We start from the raw sequence: 18,922 nt of genomic DNA, 5'->3' as shown, positions 1-18,922 counted from the left end.
CCATGTTAGTGTTTTGCTCTTGGAAGGCTTTCTCACCCTGGACTATGCGTTGTGATTTTTTCCCCCTCACATAAATGTTAAAAGTACTTTTACAGTGTTCTTGCGTATAAAAAATCCCAACATGTTTTAATAGAGAAAACCCCCCAGTTTTTGTATTCTTTTAAGTGTTTTTTTTTTTTTTTTGATAAATTGTTTCCAGCACTGCTTCAAAAAGAGACAACAGCTTTTGAGTTTTAGAGGATATTGTGAACTTTAGTGTTTGTGTTGTCTGGTTATGGAGTTTGTCACACTCAGTAACTTAAAATCACTTGTATTTTCTTAAATTTTAAGTTGTCTGAATGCTTGTTGGAAGTTATTACATATTTGTAAACATTATTTAAAATGCTAATAAAATTGAAGTCATTGCAAAGTACTTTAGAGGAGAACAGATGGGAAAACAATGTTATGCCATGGTGTGTTCTCTATCGTTTCTAGAAGTCGCTGAGAGCATTCTGCTTGAACCTCTTCTGAGCGCTCTGCTGTTTGCTTAGTGAAAGGACAAAGGACTGACAGTAAGACAGACCGTGCCTCTGCGCCGCTATCTACACCTGCCTGTCGGAGCTGCCTTGTGTGTCGCAGGTGCTGTGTTTATGCCATCACCGGGCGAGCAGACGAGACGAGCAGCCTCACGGACCGCCCACAGGAGCTGCCCGCCGCGGGCTGACGGCGGCTGCCAGCGCCCCGCGCTCACCCTCCAGCGGGGCCGGTGCCGGCGCGCTGGGCTGGGCTGGGCCGGGCCGGGCTGGGCGGGCGCGGGGCGCGGCGAGGGGCGGTGGAGCCGCCGGAGCCGCCTCCCGGAGCGGCCGCGGGGCGGGACGGGCCGGCCGCGGTAGCGGCGGCGGCGGGAGGGCGCAGCAGGGGCCGCCGCGGCCGCAGCATCGCGGCGCGGTGGCGGGGATGGAGCCCTGGAAGCAGTGCGGGCACTGGCTGATCAGCTGCAAGGTGCTGCCGCCCAACCACCGGGTGACCTGGGACACGGCCCAGGTCTTCGACCTGGCGCAGACACTGCGCGACGGCGTCCTGCTCTGCCAGCTGCTCAACAATCTCCGCAGCCACTCCATCAACCTCAAGGAGATCAACCTGCGCCCTCAGATGTCACAGGTGAGGCCGCTCCCCCCAGCCCCTGTCCGCGTCCTTCGGGTTGCGTGCGGGGTCTCCGCGTGCTTTGCCTTGCGCCTTGTGGGGCGCGGAGCGGGGACCCGCGGGCTGCGGGAGCGGGATGCGCCCGGTGCCCGTCTGCAGCCCGGAGCCTCCGCGCCTGCAGGGCGGTGAGCGTGAGTCGAACCCGGGGCGCTCCTCGCCGGGCGCCTTCCCTGCGCCGTGCGGCCGTTCCAGCCCGGGCTCGGCGCGTCCCGTCCCGCGTGCTGGGACAGGGCGCAGCTGCAGCGCCGGGCTGGGGCCCCCGAAAGCTCCGTGAGGGCTCGTCACCGGAGGCGGCTCGGGCGGGAGTCCCCCGGGCCCGTCGTGGGGTGGCCGTGCTAAGGAGAAGTTCCCGCAGTAGTCCCAGGGTCACCATTTTAACATCTGTGAGCGTTGTTTAATGGGAGCGGGTTACAAATCAAACGACCTCTTCTAGTTTTTCTGGCTGCTCCTAGGGACGTCGGTGGGGAGGGAGGGCGGCGGAGGACGCCGGGCCGGCGTGGCCGGGGAGCTGAGCCCGCCCGGATCAGCGAAGGCAGGGCAGGGGCTGTGGGAAGCGGCGGGTGAGGAAGCCCTGGTAGCTCCAGTCAGCGGCTCTTCCCAGCTTTTTGTGACTTACAATAGTGAAGTGAACGGAGGGGACTGATTAGTAACGAGAAATCGTGATCTTGATAGCTGGTTGCCTGTGTAGTACTATTATTATTATTGTTTTTTAATTCCGGTCCTTTTATTTTTGGCATTTTAAGTTGATATTTGGAATCATTATTTAATACCTAAGTGTAATTCCTAATTCTGTTCTGTTTTAAATACGGTTTTTAGTTTGAACTGATGTTTTGTTACTGTGACTCATAAAGTTGGCTTCAGATATCGAGATAAGATTATATTAATAATTTAAGAAGAGACTATATATACTTGACTTCCTGTCACTGCTTCGTGCACACCTATGCCTCGGCAGAGATGGTGGCTGCCAAGCAGATGTTGTTTGGAAGGAAACTAACTTCTGAGCCTGTCATGCCTTTTAAAACATTGAGAAACAGATACAGTGGAACATTTCAGTTGTGGTTCTCTTTTTGATTTATTGAAATAGAAATTGCCATTCACGTTTATGATGCTAGCAGAAAGCAGTGGAGTGAATTATACTACTTTGTCCATGTCTCTGTCGATGTTTGCTTACAAACTCAGTTATTTTATTTCTTACGAATTCTTTCTTTTAGCAGATATGTCTTACTACCAAGGCAGCGTTTTCTGGAAGCTCAGAGTGCAAAATGGAAAAACGTAGTTCAGCTAGTCAGAGTCAAAGCTGTGAGACTCTTGCACTAGATGTGAATGGTACAAAGGCTATCTCCGTGTACTTGAGAGCTCAAGTGCCTGCTTGAATGGCATATGCAGAGGCAATACTTCATCTGAGCGATGGAGCACAAAGGGTGGGCTTCTCTGAATGGTAGAAACCCAGTTCAGCTTTTTCCCTGCACCATTACAACTTGTGACTTTCAGCACTTGCTACACCAAAGCCTTGGTTTATATTTGGTTGGTTTTTTTTTTTAATGAACTAGAAATATGTTGTCATTATATTTTTGAAATGGCCAACTTATTGCATCAACTTGAATTCTAAATTAATGTTGATTATCTGGACCATTATTACTTAATTTTATTTTTGATGAATTAAAACCATGGTGGTCTCCTTCTGTCTACTGAATCTAAGTTAGTAAAATGCTGTTGTCTTCATTGTTAGAGCAGTTTTGGGAATCAAGATTAATATATATTTCTGTAAGTATGTTTGAGCTATGGATTATAATTGTAGATCTTGGATTATTTACAATAGTTGTCTCTTTGTCTGCTGTATGCCTGAGGTACCTGCACTCCCCAGTGCTGCAGACAGCTCTCTCCAGTGGTGCATTTCTCTGCCCTACACTGATTTTACCCTTTAAACAAAGGGAACTGTTGTTGGATCAAAATCTATAATGGGTAACTCTACGTAGTGTTGAATTTACTGGCAATGTTACCTTTGTGTTCTGTGAGCTCAAGATTCAGTGATCTTACTGAGGTTCTGTGGGCTTTTGAAAAAAATGGACACCCTTTCTGCTGGAAATGATCACTCAAATGTAAATTTCAACAATTGTTGAAATTGAAATTCTGCCAGTTGCTTGTAATTTGGGGCTGAGACTGTAAAGAGCTCATAGTAATAACTTCTGGAGAAGTCTCAATGGCTTGAAGATGGTTCAGTTGGTGAGATCTGCTTGGAGTTGTGCCCTAGGCTCTGAGTTTTGTCAGAATAGTGCTTGTCAGTAAACTAATACTGCATCAGAGTAGATTTGCATCATAAAGTTGCTGTATCATAGGATCTTGGGGTCTTGTAGAAACACTAGTTAGCTCACCTTTCCTTGTGGGGTAATGAGTTAAAGGCACTGGAGGCAGAGCAAGGTTGGCATTAGGATGGGAATTATCTTGGCCACTGACTGCAGAGTCTGTCTGAAGCTGCTGTGCCTGTTCTGTTTAGCTGAACTTCAAATGGCCCTTATCCCTCGTTTTCTAGAATTGAGCTGCAACTCCTGTACTCCCTGATCTGATGTTGGTTTCTTCCACTAAGTCTTAGAATGGGTCAGGGGACTCTTACTGCACAGTTCTTAATCCGTACAGAGACTGAGAAGGGTGGATGAAGGCTTTGTGAATGGGCCTCATTGAGGACAGACTGTTTGATTTTGGCCTTGTCTCTTACTGCAGTTGATGTTTGTCAGGCCTTTCTCTATGAACCAAATTTTCATGTCTTGGGGGCTACTTGCAAATGCAGCATTTCCAAAGAACAGGAAGGTGAGAGGTGGTGCCTCAGGCAGACCTAGGAGTAGGTGTCAGTCGTCTGAAGAAAGTATCAAGTCTTTTCCATTTTGTTACATATTTATTTTTTCAGAATAAATGGAGCAGATCACACATCAGTGATCTCTCAGCTTTGCCTAGTAGCCCTTGGTAACCCTTTATAAGCCACATCAAAAGTGCAGAAGGATTGTGGCTGATGCTGCAGTGCCAGATGCTGCTTTTTGGTGGAGCCTGAATCAAACAGGGCACTGTTGCTTTGCTGGGGCAGGAGTAGAAACTGAGATTGATGCTCAGCATTGCAGCACAAATGTGTTATTGCAGGCACCAAACACTTCAACACTAGCTGCTGGGAATGGAGCTAGAAGAGGGAATCTGCTAAATGAGTAAGGGAGTTTGACTGTTGTGCTGGTGTGTTGCAGGGTTCCCCTGAAATGGAGCATCAGTCCCTGGTGGCAGTGAGACAGGATGGAGCACTGAAGCTCAGTGTCTGTGTCTTCAGAGCTGTTCACTGTAGTCTTTCATATGCCTCAAATGCTGCCACTTGGCAATGTAGGCTGGTGAAAGTAATAAAAATAGAAGTGATCCATAGCAGAAAGTACTAATCCTAACGTTTAATTATCATCAGATGAGAATTTAAGTAATTTATCATCAGAAATGTAAAACGTAAACCAATGGATTATGATAGATTTGCAGAAGATGTCGTCCGTTTAATGCTTATCTTTGATACTTTGTAAGCTAGTTTTGAAATGGTTTTTGCAAGGCATTTAGTTAACTTGTGAGGGATTGCTAAACAGGAAAACAGCACTTAATGCAATACTGCCATGGGGGTTTACCTCAAGGGGATGCTGACATAGATTAAATATTAAAAATAACTATTTCCTATTAGTTTAATAAAAATAAACAAAATATCCCTCACTTAGTATTAAAAGTTCAAATACTTTGTAATTTTAGGGAGTTACTTTTTTGGTGTGACCGTATTGTTCAAAGGAAGTTGATTATCTTGTCATTCATATTTTGGTGTGGTGACAGAGCTTTAGTTTATTTTTCTTGATTCCAGTGGTATCAGGTAGCCTCAGGATGTGGGTGTGCTGAGTGAGACAAACCTTCCTGTTTCCTCTGATACTGCCTTTGGCTTGGAGCTTCCCCATTGCCCTCAGCTGACAACCCTCATCTCCTGTCCTGAGTGTGCAACCCCTCTGTAAGCTCCCTGCAGGTGGCTGTATCTTCTAACGTTATGTGCTAGGAAGTACCACAAAGCTACAGTTTCAGAAAAACTCTATTAATCTAAATGAAAACTTCTTGGGCTTGAACAAGAGTTTAGAAACTGGTTCAGTTTTTGTCAGTGTAGAAACAAGAGATGTATTTAACTGCCCCCTACTCTTGAATTCTTTGAATCTTACTGTATATTCGCATATATTTAAAAGAATGCAGTTGTTTTAAAAATAGTTTTTTAACTTTTCAAATGTTTTCAATCTCTTTGCTTACTTGCTGGCACTTTGGTCCACTTAACATCCTCACCGCATTTAACTTTATTTTCATTATTCATTTAAATGAAAACTACATTGGCTGTAAGATATATTATCCAGAAAAGGTGTATTTAGCCATGTTTAAGTTATGTGTACATATGTACGTATCTTATATGTGTTGGAGTTAATAAAATATTTTGAATAAGTATTTGTTCAAAGCAAAACCTTAATATGACCTCTGTTTTGTTCTAAGAAAAGACTGATGAAATAGTAGTGACCTGGTTTTTCTAGGTAATTCTTTCTACCTTAAGAAGGTGAGGAAAACAGCTCTTGAAAACTGATGTAATGATTTTAATTGATTCACATTGATTCTTTTTTGTCAGGGGGAAGGGAAAACTGTAGTTGTTCTCTATGGTAAAGCTTATTTTACATGTTATGTTTATTGTACAGTTATTAAATGCAGCATATGCATTTTGCCAAGAGCTATCTCAAATGTTCCCTTCTGCACAAAATTTTGGCATGCTGGCAGCTATGTAATGCATTAATAGAAAAAATATTTGTGCTGGTTTCTCAGAGAGGCTGTAGCATCTGCTAGCAGTGGATGATTTAAATTAATGTCTATGTATGGCATGCTGCTGTGTCATGTGGGAAAAGCCAAGTTTTTTTCAGAGCCTTGTCTGACAGAGGTGAGAGACCTGTGATAGTGGCAAGTTGAAGGGCTGCTTATGAAAAGAAACAACTCAAAAGGGTTAAAGAAGAGAGATATGTATATAAAAAGTAGAGGATATAATCAAGGGAAACAATATTAACTACAGAGTATGGTCAGTCGTAAGAAGTTAGGAAGCTGGTTTGAAAAGGGTATCAGAAAGCAAGACACTTTAGAATTTTGATATTTATCACAAGATAAGTACAAAAAACCAATCTGGAAATGCTGTGTTATTCTTTAATGATAATGGATAATGGCTTTATCAATGCTGGCATACCAGTCTCTGGTGTAACATGCTGCCTTAGGCCTGTGATGTGCAGGAGGTTATTTGCCAGGCTGCAGCACTGAACATCAGGCTGGGTTAGCAAAAAACAGCAGTAGTACAGTTTGTGCATCAGGAGATAGAGGGTCTTGGATTTCTCACATGCATCTCTTTCTGCTATCCTTTGAAGGTCAAGAGTTGATGAAGTCATAGCTGTAAAGAAAGAAATGCAGAGGGAAAGGAGAGAAAGGGCTGCAAGGCAGCTGCCGGGGGTGGGGAGCAGACCCTGCAGGGATCTGTGCGGTGGTGCATCCATCCCGGCCATTCCAGCAGGGAGCTGGCATAGCTGGTCACTGGTCTGGGTGCTGGGGAGCGGGGATAATTGGGAGAAGCAGCTGGCAGGCTGGTGAGAGTCACGGGCACCAAGGGCTTCCAGAGCATGATTTGATCTTGGTGAAATAGAGGAGACCCTTCTGCTGAGGTCATGTTGGCTCCTGGACCAGCAGCTGACCCAGAGGGGACGGGACAAGTGTGTGTGGCTGCAAAGGAAAGCCACTTGGGTGTACTCCCCTCTGTGTGCTGCCACATGTGAGGGAGAGGGCAGCAACTGTCCAGACCTGAGTGTGTCACCGCCTGTGTCACCGCCTGGAGCAGACAGGGAAGTCCTAGCTCGTGCCCTGATTGTGTGGTATCTGAGTACAGAGGAATATGCATTGTTTTATTAGGTCACAGACAGTTTAATGATCTTAAAGTTTTGCTTTATATCGAGGTACCAGTTTTTGAACTTGTTCTGATAACATTAAAACTGTACTTCTAGTTCTTTAAAGACCAAACTGAACAAAATCCCCCATCAGAAACCTTTGATTTTTTCTTCTTTCTGTTGCTGTGAAACAGCATTGAAGTACTTCCATCTCATTCCATAATACTTCACAGCAATGTTTAGTACTACCTTACATTCTATTATTTCAGTATTTCAAAAATTCACTTTCACAGAGAAATATGAATTGATGTGCAGTTTATCAAATGGCTATTAATTTCTTCCCCTGCACTTTTTAGTGTACTTGGCATCATCTGGAACTACCTTTTCTTTTCTCTTATTCTGCTTTGATAAGTCATGTTTAAGACTTGAGGCATTTTGAAATACCAGCTGTTTGCTGAGACTTATGATGTGTAAAATGCAATCTGAACTGACATCTTTGAATTTTTATATTTAAGAGAAAGATGTTCTCTCAAAGCTCAGTGAATGCTGTTGGCTTCAATTCACCACATTGTCAAGTGAGAATATATCTTTTGGAAAAATATGGGTCAATAACCCTTTCTGTCATCCTATACTAAATGTCAATAGTGAATGTTTTGGTAACATGAAACACTGAAGAGCTATTAGTAGAATATTTATTTCTTTGTATATTCATAACATGAAACATTAGACACAAATTGCATACTATAGAGGTATTGTAGCAATTTGTATAAAAGTCACTCATGTGCTGTTTAAAATGCTCTTGCAGACCTACAGGTATGGTTCAGCTGTCTTATATTGCAATCCAAAATATTTTTGGCCTTTACTTTCATTCAGAATTTTATTTTATAATTGGTTAATAGGTATTCAGTTAGTCGGTCAGCACTTATTTTTCTGGTCATTCTATTCCTGAAACTTACTTGAAATAATATAGAGAATATAGTGTGATTGCCTTGCAGAAACAAACAAGCAAAACAAAAACCAACAATAACAACAAAAAAACAAGCAAAAAAAAAAAAAAACCCAAAAAAAAACCGGACAGAAAAGACATTGTTGCTGAAATCAAATATTTTCTGAAAAATCTCCAACCAACCCTAACCAAAAACACCCAACGAAGCAAGGCATTTTTAAAGCGTATTTTTAACTGGTAAAGCTTAGCAGAACAAGATGATTTGTATTTCCAAAATTCTTACATATGCCCTTTAATCTTTGGTGCCATCAAATTTACCTGTTTGTTTCTGAGTTGTATAATGGTATGTGCTGTATAATCTGTACTTAGGGTGTTTTGTACCATTGCTTGATCCTTCATTCACACTGTTTCTACATGGAAAGAAGCCTGAGAGTCAACTAAAATAGAATGATTAGAACTTGGCCCTTAATGTTAATTGTCAAAGCAGTCTGACTTCAGTCTTGTGCAGGAAATTTGATACTTTAAGAAATGAACATGTTATTTTGCTTGCACATACTCGAAGTTGAGATGCTGTAATAATTATAGCATCATACTTATATGCTCCAGTGAGTGACTTCAAATTCCCATCAACCACTGCCTCATGTAGTAGTGATGCCTTATATCAGCTGAAAAAGGCCATGAGGGCCATGGTATTTTTCCCTCTGAATTGCTCAGGATCTATGAATAAGGATGTCTGATTCCAGCACAGAGAAGGTTAAAGGCAGATGGAGGACCACACTTTCTCTGCACTAATGTCCCTTCAGATTTTAGGTGTCTCTGGATGGGAGGTGTGGTGATGGCATAGTGCTACCATGTGAATTGTAACTTGAAGAGAACACTCATTAACCCCACTTAGCTCTGTAGGGTTTAGATCAAGATTCGAATTTCTTTTTCCTGGAAAAAAGAAGCATAGGAGAGAACACCAGAGAGAATGTTCAAATTATTGCTATTGCCTGCAGCATCTTTCACTCTCAAAATAGAAAGAATGAGACTCCCTGAAGTGCCCTTGCAGCCTGCTGCCTTTGGGCTTATGGTCAGTTGATGTGTGGTTGGTTGGAAAGGGATTTCTGCCAAGCTTTTAAAACCTAACTTATTTTGAGGCAGCTATTTTAAAAGCCTCTTCATCCTACTTTGCAGCTCAAATTTTGCATTTCGCACTAGTACCAGTTTTGCTAAATTGTGTGAAGTTGTGTCCGGAAATATTTAGGTTTCACTTTGTCTTAATGGTTTACCCTTCGCGTATGCGCACAAGGCGATAGTGGGTGTCAGGTTGGACTACGCTTTCTTCTGAACTGGGAACTTCTGATGATTAAACATTGTTCAAAATTCCTGCTGAGCTCTGATTTCCCACTTTCCTTTTTTCTCTCTCCCTTTTTTTTTTAAATTTTTTTTTTTTACATTTTTTATTTTGTGTATGGATCTCGATTAGCTTTTTGGATTTTTTGGATGCTTGATGTGAAGTAACAATTTTTAGGCCATACCCCAGAGGGCTTGTTTGGGGTGTGTGCGTGTCTTCTGAGCAGCAGTGTTTGGCTTGACTGAATTCTTAGAGCATTTTTAAAAGTGTAGAACATGTTAAAATCTTAAATGATCTTTAACAGGTGTGTCATGTCCTGAGGTTTTATGGGAGTCAAGTAGGGCTAACTTGAGCCATTTTGTTTTGGTTTCTGTCTGTCCTGATCTTCTTTTTCTCCATCACAGAGGGCAATGCACATTTAACCACCACTGTGCCTTGATGTTAATCACTATGAGTAGTCATGAGAAAGTTATTTGGGGTCTGTGTTCATTCAGTTTGCATTTGTGGTCGGCAGCATTGAATATGGTGATGCGTCTTCTCTGTGGATTGTGCTGAGGCCGCTGGTTTCACTGGAAGTATGCTGAACAGATGGCGCTACTCTTTGTAAAGCTGAGGTTTAACTCCCCAGTTGTTCTCACTGATGCCTTCCAGCAATATTGTTGGTTAGAAGGACTGTGCTTCAGAAGGTGCTGGTAGCTACTGGTACTGTGCTGGTGCAGGTTTTATGAAGCTCTATGGAAGTGACTCCTGTAATCCTATTGGAATGCCTCTATAGTTGTATCACAGCCCTATAGTTTGCCTTTCTGCTGAAGACCCTGGTGAAATGATTAGCTGAGATGAAAGGCTTTGCTGCCTGGGACACTTATCTGTTAATGCAGAGGGTGATGGCAGAGTGTGGATGTAAGGATGGATAGCTGAGCCATACTGGCCACCGTGTGGGCTGCACTTCATGAGAAGCTCCTGTGAAGCATACTGGAAAGGATTTCAAATTTGTGTGTCTTCCCAGCTATAATTGCTCAGATTCATGGACCTCTGGGGGATCTGCTTAATTTAAGCTGCTTTCTCTTTTCTGAGAATGTAGGTTTTTGTAGCTTGGAAGCCCCATAGCGCATTACGTTATTTCAAGAGCGCAAGCTCTAGCAATGTTAACGGAATGTGAATTTTTCTCTAGTGTAAAAAATACCTGCTATGAAGTAAAAAAATATACATAATTAAAAAAAATATCAATTATTTGCCATGACCAATGGGAGAAACATAGGAAAACAACAACTAATTAACAAGTCCTGAAACAAGATGGGGAATGCATTATGTAACACTGTCTCAGCACACCTCACTAGAAATAAGCCTGAGGGGTGGATCCTTCCATTAATAGTATTACAGTAATTGTGAGTGCACATGGCTTCTGCTTAGCAGCAAAGAAAGGCTTAGATGTTCTTTTTTGGGGCAAAATTGCTGTCTTGGTGGGGTTTGTCTGTGTAGGTCTCCTACAGGTAGTTATATTAATAAAGGACTTGTTCCTTCTGGCGCAGAACCTGTGTCCATTTCCATGCAATGGAATGGCTTTTTAAAAATGCTTGTCCAAATCTGAGGCCCAAAATATATTTTGCTAAATGTTTAGGTTTGGAAATAATTCCGAAGTTGTGTCTTTTAATGTCAGTGAGAAGCAAGTGATTCCATCTAATCTTGTGTCTAATCTAAAGTTCATGGTGAAGCAGTTCAGCAGGAAAGTTAGCCCTGAAAATGCTGTTCTTGGAAGACATTTTTAAAACTATTTGGAAAAGATATGGGGTAGTATTCAGCTTTTTTTGTTTTGTGCTGATGAATATTAGAGTTTGACCTCAAAATCTAGTGTTTCAATAAAGTCATGTTAAAGTTTAATGAACTTAAAATGCCTTTTATCTTGATTTGAAAGAATAGCAGAATTTGATATGCTAGGGTTTCTGTAGAATATTCTATTTTCCTTTTGGGTCTGCTAGTGACAACCTTTTTCTGATCTTCCCTGTTTCTCATATTTTTCTATCTTGACTCAGGTGACTTGGTGTCACCTATCAGAAACCCAGACTGCTCTGTGATTAATAAGAAGTATTGCTGTGATGGGTCTGGGCTTTTAAAAATTATTACTATTTTTCCCACCTTTCCTTCTTGCCTATAATTCTTATTTGTTTTGACTCATCTGTTCTGCAGCTTGTTTGTGCTTGTGCTCTGGCCTCTGAAACTGGTCTGTATTACTTTCACCTCCTGCATTTGCCTTCCCCTCCCTCTTGTATTTTCTTTTCCTGCCGGTGCATCTGTTTCCTCCTTCACTTCATTCCTGATGCTCTTTCTTCCATTCAACTGTTTCCCCTTCCCTGTGGTCTCTGCTGTTCCTGTTGGCTTCATCCCTCTGCAGGTTGTCTGAAATCTGTTTCCTACATGGCAAAGAGCGCGTCTCTCCGGAAGCTGTGTGGATGGGTGTGTTGGGCATGAAGGCTCTGGTGGAAGTTATGCTTTTAGGACCAGTGAAAATGGGATTCAAGGGACCAGACAGTGCTTGACCAGCAGTCTCATGTTGGGCTATTTCAAAATGCTTTTCAGAGACTACTTTTGGTAAATAGTCATTGCTTTGCTTTCACCCATTATTTTAAAAGTTTCTGCTGCCTCTGTTGCAGTCAGAGCTTTGCAACATATGTGAGGGGGTTTGCATAATTGTTTTGCTGCTTTGCTCCAGGCGACTGGGCAGATCACTCTGGTGGAGTGATGGGGATAAAAGCTAGTGCTGGCAGCCTGGATGGTGAATCAGACTGGAAACTTGCTCTTTTCAGAGGCAGAAGCACTTGATTCCTGCCCTTGTCACCAACCTCTGGAGATTTGTGGTACCACGCCAGTGCTTAAACAATATTATTCCGTGGTTGTGTCCTGAGGAGCAGGTGGGGATGGAATAGTAGTTATTTTTAACTACTTCTCAGATTGATTTTCAAGGTTGCTTGCAAGGCAGAAATAGCAAGTCCTGCTAGCCAGCACATTCATCCTGCATCTCCTTTGTGTTGGACATCAAAGCCAGTGGTTTCTGTCTTTCCAGTGAGTTCCACTCACTCTTCAGAGGCTGATAGACATGATAATTATATTTTTGCTTCCCAGACTCACTATCTACATTCAAAGTGAGACAACTACTACACTGAGTATCTGTATTGTGAGATAGAAGCTGCCACACAATGATGTCCTTGAGGGCTTACCTTCATAGTGAATAGTTTGTGTCTTCAGGTTTCTGTGGTTTTGCTTGTTTGCTCTCTGTGGATGCACAGTCTTCATAGGCCTAGTATAATTCAAGGAAGCTGCAGGCAGGGAAGTGGGTGATGCCCAGCTGGTTATTCCATGGAAGTGGATGTGCTGTCAATGAAAGCTTGAGAAGGTCAAGGCATCAGTGACAAGTAACTGTTCTGTAAATGTGTACCTTTTGTCTTGGTTTGTTCATGTTATTTCTCCAATTGAGGCTGAAGCAGTTCAATGTTACCATTTGTGAGTAATTTTTTTTAAAGCTTCTCATGGGACTAAATGAACTTATTTTCATACAGTTTCTTGGTTTAATGGAGAAGATACATTTGAACAGTAATTATTGTCATACTCATCCCTTTATGCTAGCTGGTGTTATGGTTTCATATAATTTGAAGTACTAGAGCAGCTTTAAACTATTTCTTTCACAATGAGATACTGATGAGAACTTAATCCAGGTCAATGATTTTTGTACTTTAGTATTGGATCTTAATCTAGGTCAGTGATTTTTTTTTACTTTGATATTGAATCTTTCATAACTTCTGAATAACTTGTCTCAGATACCTTTTCAGAACTGGAACATGCTGCTGTGAGGAAGTGGCTTTTGCTTAGTTTTCTATCATGCTTTCCTCATCAAAGGTCTCACTGTAAAGTCTAGCCTCCTCTTCTGTGCTTCTTTTGACCTTCTTTACTGTATGCAATTGTGAGAATGACTTTAACTAGGGAAATGCCTTTTAAAATTTGTTCTCTAATTTATTCATATTCTTTTTCAACCATTCTATTTTCTCTGTATTTTCTTGCCAATTATTAGTGTCCCCAGTGGAAAATAAACTAGGGATCTTGAGTGTTCATAGATTTCACTGTGAGGACACATGATGAGGAAATAACTTGTGTGTGGTGTTTTTTTCTCTCCCTCAAATGGCTTTAAAATGGGTAGATTTTTTTAAATAAAAACTTTCAAACTTTCATAACAGTAGTCACTGAGAAAAAGAAGTGATTTCCATATTGTTCTGTTATGTGTTCTTGAGTGTCCTCTATTGCAGACAAGAAATTACCACATTTAGCAGACAGTAACTTGACTTGTGTTGACAGATAAGGAAATGGGACAATATACTTTTTGCTAGTTCTCTGCAGCTGTCTAAAAAATTAATCAGAAATACCCTTGAGTGGCAGGGCATACTGGTATTGAAAAGGGAATGCTATCTGAACCACAGTTTATTGGTCCCCCTGCCATCCTTAAAGAGTCATTTTCCCTTTGAATTGCAGAGAGCAGACTTGTACAAATTCAGGTTGTGTTTATTGATGGCAGGGTGTACACCTGACAGGCTTTAGCAGATGTGTGGGTACCTAATGTCTCCTCCAGAGAGAAAGAGCTCCTTTCTGCCCTGGGAAGACTTGAGCAGAGAGGCCATGGGAGAGTTTGACAAGAATTTGTTTGGAGGTGTTTGTGTCCTGATGGGGTGGGCTCTTGCTGGTAGCAGATCTGGACAGATTTTGGTAGAGCTGTGAGCCATGTTCAGAGGCTCACTTGGGTCAGTTGTGTGTGGAACAGCTGTTTGCAGCGGAATGATGAGTCACAGACTTGTGAGTTTCCAGTCCTTGCTAAAGAACGTACCCACATAGCTGCTCTTGTGGTTTCATTTAGAAATAAGTGAGCAGTGCAAGAGTTTAATGATTAGACTGACTAGGTCAAGTACTTACTGTATACTGATTTCTGGGGTTTTTTAAGAACACATATTGAGAAGTGGAATGTTAATGTCACAAATGGAAAAATGCTTGTTTCTGGAGAAAGTGAACAGGATCTGAATACAAATATTTCCTATAGCCAGAAAATTAGTTGCAAGGGTCTATTCTAATTGTTTTGCCTAATTACTCTCCTGTCCTTGTTTCACATAACCTCACTTATTCTGATCTATTAAAAGGCTGTTGCTGAATATTTTTTCTGTTGAGTTGTTCACAAATCAAACAAGTTCGTCTTCTGCTACATGGACTCCATGCTGCTATTCTGCTTATCTGACTTAAAGGCAAGAATCAGCCTTGCAGTGTTGTTGTGTGCATTTTTCTGAAAATCACTATTGTTGCTTCTCCAGTGCTGAGAACCATCTCCATAGAGAGGCAGAGAAAGATCTGTCATTGTTATAAATTCCCAGTTACAAATTGCATATATATTGATTTTGTTTTCCTTTCTAATCTTGTCTCAATAAGCTATTATGCCTTTTAGACTATAGTCACTAATCCAGGATCATACTGTGTTTTATTCAGATTTCATTTTATTTAGCTGATTAGTCTGTAGAACAAAACAATACTAAATAAAACCAGACATAAAGTGAGGTTTTCTAGACAAAATCTAGACATTCTTAGAGCTTAGCTCCAGTGTTTACATTCAATATGTTATTTTGAAAAAACACCTAAGGAACCATTTGTGTTAAAGCGATGTTCTGTTAGGCAATTAGTAAGCTGATGCTTGTGCAGAGGCCTGGAAGTATGTTACAGCAGCTGCTTGTACTGCTTCTGTATGTGTTCTATTGCATAATAGGTTAAAGAAAATATTTGCCTACAGCTCGCAGGCAGATGCTTTCACTGTCCCTATATGAGGTTGTATGTTTTCCTTTATGCATGCATCAGTGCCAAAACCAGTTATGGGTTACTGCTCATGCAGAGATTTTTAGCCATGACAAGAGTGACTGTTGGTTTTTATGCAGATTTGTGTAAATAGCCAGTATCTTGCTGTGATTTTGCTGTGTCTCTTTAAACTGAATGTTATTGATGATACGACATTTGAGATGACAGGGATGTATTTATACAACCAACTTAAATTGTGTTGTGCTATCACACACTGCTGCTAAATTACTGAATAGTTAATTAATTTATTCTACATGCATGACCATCTTAGATTTTAATTGGATTAATTTTTTGAATAAAACAGAGGATCCAGCTCTCTTAACTAAGTTCAGAAGACCAGCAGAGCACTGAATGAGGACTTCCCAAGTTAGTGGTTCTCTAGTTGCCTTGGTAGATTAGTTTTTCTGGCACTCTTGTGTATGTCTCTTGTAAATTTAAGGGAAATAAAAATACAAGCATGAAACTAACGGTAATAATTTACACAGCCTTTCTTTTAGGAATGAGGAATGCCTTTTACAGGTGTTTTTAAAATGCTCCAAGAAATTTGCTTTCATGAGGTCACCAATATGTGTGCAGTGTTTTTCTGAAGTCATTAATCTGTGAGTCAGTAGCATAAAGACTGGGATGAGTTCTTTACTTCAAAATGATCCTTAACACAGTTAGTCTACAGACACTTGGAATAGTGTGCCAAAACTCAAAGCACGTGTACTTTAATTAATTACAATTATTATTTTGGTGCAATGTTCTGTAGTTCTCTTCCCAAGGTGATTGTGGAGCAAGAGTGGAAACATCTGTGGCATGATGCTTGTACTTGACAAGGTATTGGTGGCAGGTTGCCCTGGGTGGTTATTGAAGTGGGGCTTTCATCTTCTGCCCCACGCTCTGAACAGCTACTCCTGGGCTCCCTCAGCACCCCTCCATTTTTGCAGTCTAAATCACAGGAACTACCAAGATAGAGTAACAGCAAAGCTTCTGCCAGTATGGCTGGGGGCCTTTTGCACTGCTGAAGGGTCTAGTCATCGTGGCATCTGAGGCTTGGGGCTCAGGGGACACACTAAGCTTGCTCTGAATCTTGGGCTTCATGCTGCTCCCTTGTTGAAAAGGCAGCCTTCCTGTGTGGTTTTTTATGGTCTCCCATGGACTTTACCTGCTGAAGACTGTGCAACAGATCTTGTCGCAATTATGCTGGGCTCTTTACTGAACCTGCCTTCATGTTGTTTATAATGAGCTGTTTGAAACAACCATCTATGTTATGGTTATTTAAGAACAGTTTTCTTAATTGGATTGTAGAAAAATATATTAGTATCTTAAGACTCAGCACATAGTATTGTTCAGCAATGCAGACTTCTCACTGGTGCTCACACACTCCATTTAAAACCCTGATTGTACTGCATCAAATTGCTCAGCAAACTAAGAGTCCAGATGATGCTAAATTATACTCTGCTGCTCAGGTTTCAATGTATTTGATTTATTCACAATTTGATTATTTTAGGCTATTACAAATACTCGCTTGTGCTCTATGATCTAATTTTTTTTTCTTTTCATATTTTCATAAGTCTTAATTCTCATGAGACCATCCTCATTTTTATTTAACTCTGTGAGATTCCAAATTGACATCTTTTGAAATGAAGTTTTGGACCATTTCTTTGTGTACCTCAATGGGACACACATAGATGTGACAGAATAATTTCTATGAGCATCCACTTCCTTGCCTCTGCTGAGATGATCACAGCTGTTAATTCATACTAGTGGAACTAGGTATTTATACAATTTTGACACATCTCCCACACAAATTTGTGTTGCCTTCAATGATGTGTTTGATTTTGGCAGACGGCTTGGACTGAGTGAATGCAGCCTTTTAGACAGCAAGTGCCTATGATGGTGTACAAGTGGAATGTTTTATGTCCACTGAATCTTTCTTTCACTGTTTGTCAGCCTTCCTAAGGAAGGAAGCCTACTGCAGTTTCACAAAGACTCATCCGTTTTTAAGTTGGTGGTGTAAATTAAGGTTCTAAAACTTACCAGTTCTTGTGTTATACAGATACTTGAATCAAACCCTCCCTAATTGGGAGGGTTACATGTCACTGAACAAATGAAGTGCAGTTTGCCTAACACTGGCTTGATTTCAGAGTGTCGCTGTGGAAAACAGTTATGGGTAAAAAGATGTTAATTTCTACATTTTTAGATTTGTGTTTTAATTGCTTTTTCCCCTCAGAGTTTTTGGAAGTTTAGAACTCTTAATGATTTTGTGTCTTATTTATCACAGGAATTGCAGCTGTGGGTCAAGCCACAGTTTCATGTACTTCATCATTGATGTCCAGACCAGATTCTTCAGAATAGTAGTCTGTTCCCATAGGGAATATTGGAGGATGTAGTACCCAGGGAATTTTACAAAATGCATGTGCTGAAGCTTGTTTTGTGTCCCAAACATTCATTATGCTGTTATGCATTATGGCTCATTATGCCATTGCAGTCTGCTGCATAAGCCACAGTACTCCAGTAATCTGTAGTTGTGGTCTTCTGTTTTAAGAAGGAGGTAATAAAATGAAACAAGTTCAGACAAGGGCAGTAGAGGTTTTTGATTGTATTAAACAAGCAATAGAAAATGAAGAATTTGTCAGCTTTTGGCAAGAGGCAACATAGGGAGGGAGACTAAGAGAGGCCTGAGTAAAGAGTAAATTATTTGCTGTCCTTTCCAGTGTGGAAACAAAGGGGCTGTCCAATGGCAGTGCTGGATAGCACTTTTGAGGTGCCAACTGTATGGCACTCAATGCAGGAAGGATGGCATTTGGTGGCAGGTCAATCAATATGTTGAAGCTCCAGAGAACATCACAAGGTGTAAAAATGTAGTCAGTATGCTATACAGACACTGAGTTTCCACCTCCAATCCTGCAAATTTACTTTTGGAATTTGTTTTCAATTCATGGCTCTTCCCACTGGTTTGTGGTTTGGGCTTCTGGACTTATCTGTTCTACTTACTTGACTTGCAATCCTTGAAGTAGTCTCTGAAGATATTGGAAACCCCTGTCCTTGCCACGGAGAGAATAGTCTAATAAACTGCAAACCTGAAGTGACACACCAACAAAAATAGAACAGTGGATTTTAAAAATAGGTAACTAGAGGACAGTCAGATTCATATTGGGCAATTTGTAGAGGGCTGTACTTGCATCCTGAAGGTCTTGTAGGAATTTATTCCACGACCTTAGGAGTTTGGAAAAGGGTACACATATGCAAATCAAGAAAACATTTCAGGTATTTAATGAATCATGCATGTTAACAGTAATGACTGTTAATAAGAATATTGTTCCTTCCTTGTGGAATTCAAGGACCTAGTACATGATCTGTATCTGCTGGTAAGAAATGGAAAAGCATAGGAGTTATTTGGCTAGATTCACCTTTAACAGGAACTGACAACCCTGCGTGGGTCGTCAGCACTCCCCTCCCCAGGTATGTTGAATTCAGTAGGATTCAGTGCTGACAGCTTTTGAGAATCTAAGTGCTTAGGAAAGAACAAGTTAGTACATGCTAACTCAAACATGCTCTTGAAGGCACACTGTAGGTGTTTGTAAAGGGATTACATAGTCGAGGTCCAGGTCTGGCTTGTAGGGCCTGTGTTCAGGGCACTACAGCCACGCGTTATTCACC

General features: G+C 41.2%; 1 protein-coding gene across 1 annotated transcript in view; it reads left to right on the top strand.

The window, feature by feature from the left end:
• Window positions 1-936: 936 nt before the first annotated feature.
• The window catches only part of VAV3 (vav guanine nucleotide exchange factor 3), a gene marked incomplete at its 5' end in the record, with an annotated part of 139,605 nt that continues 121,619 nt past the window's right edge, over window positions 937-18,922 (top strand). The window contains one exon of the mRNA XM_084211000.1: window positions 937-1,140. Within this exon, the coding sequence (XP_084067126.1) occupies window positions 937-1,140 (204 nt within the window). The remainder of the gene's footprint in view (window positions 1,141-18,922) is intronic.

The sequence above is a fragment of the Fringilla coelebs genome, assembly GCF_963513975.1.
Source record: "Fringilla coelebs genome assembly, chromosome: 9".
NCBI lineage: Eukaryota > Metazoa > Chordata > Aves > Passeriformes > Fringillidae > Fringilla > Fringilla coelebs.
The sequence above is the reverse complement of the archived record's forward strand: the minus strand, read 5'-3'. Positions and strand labels throughout refer to the sequence as shown.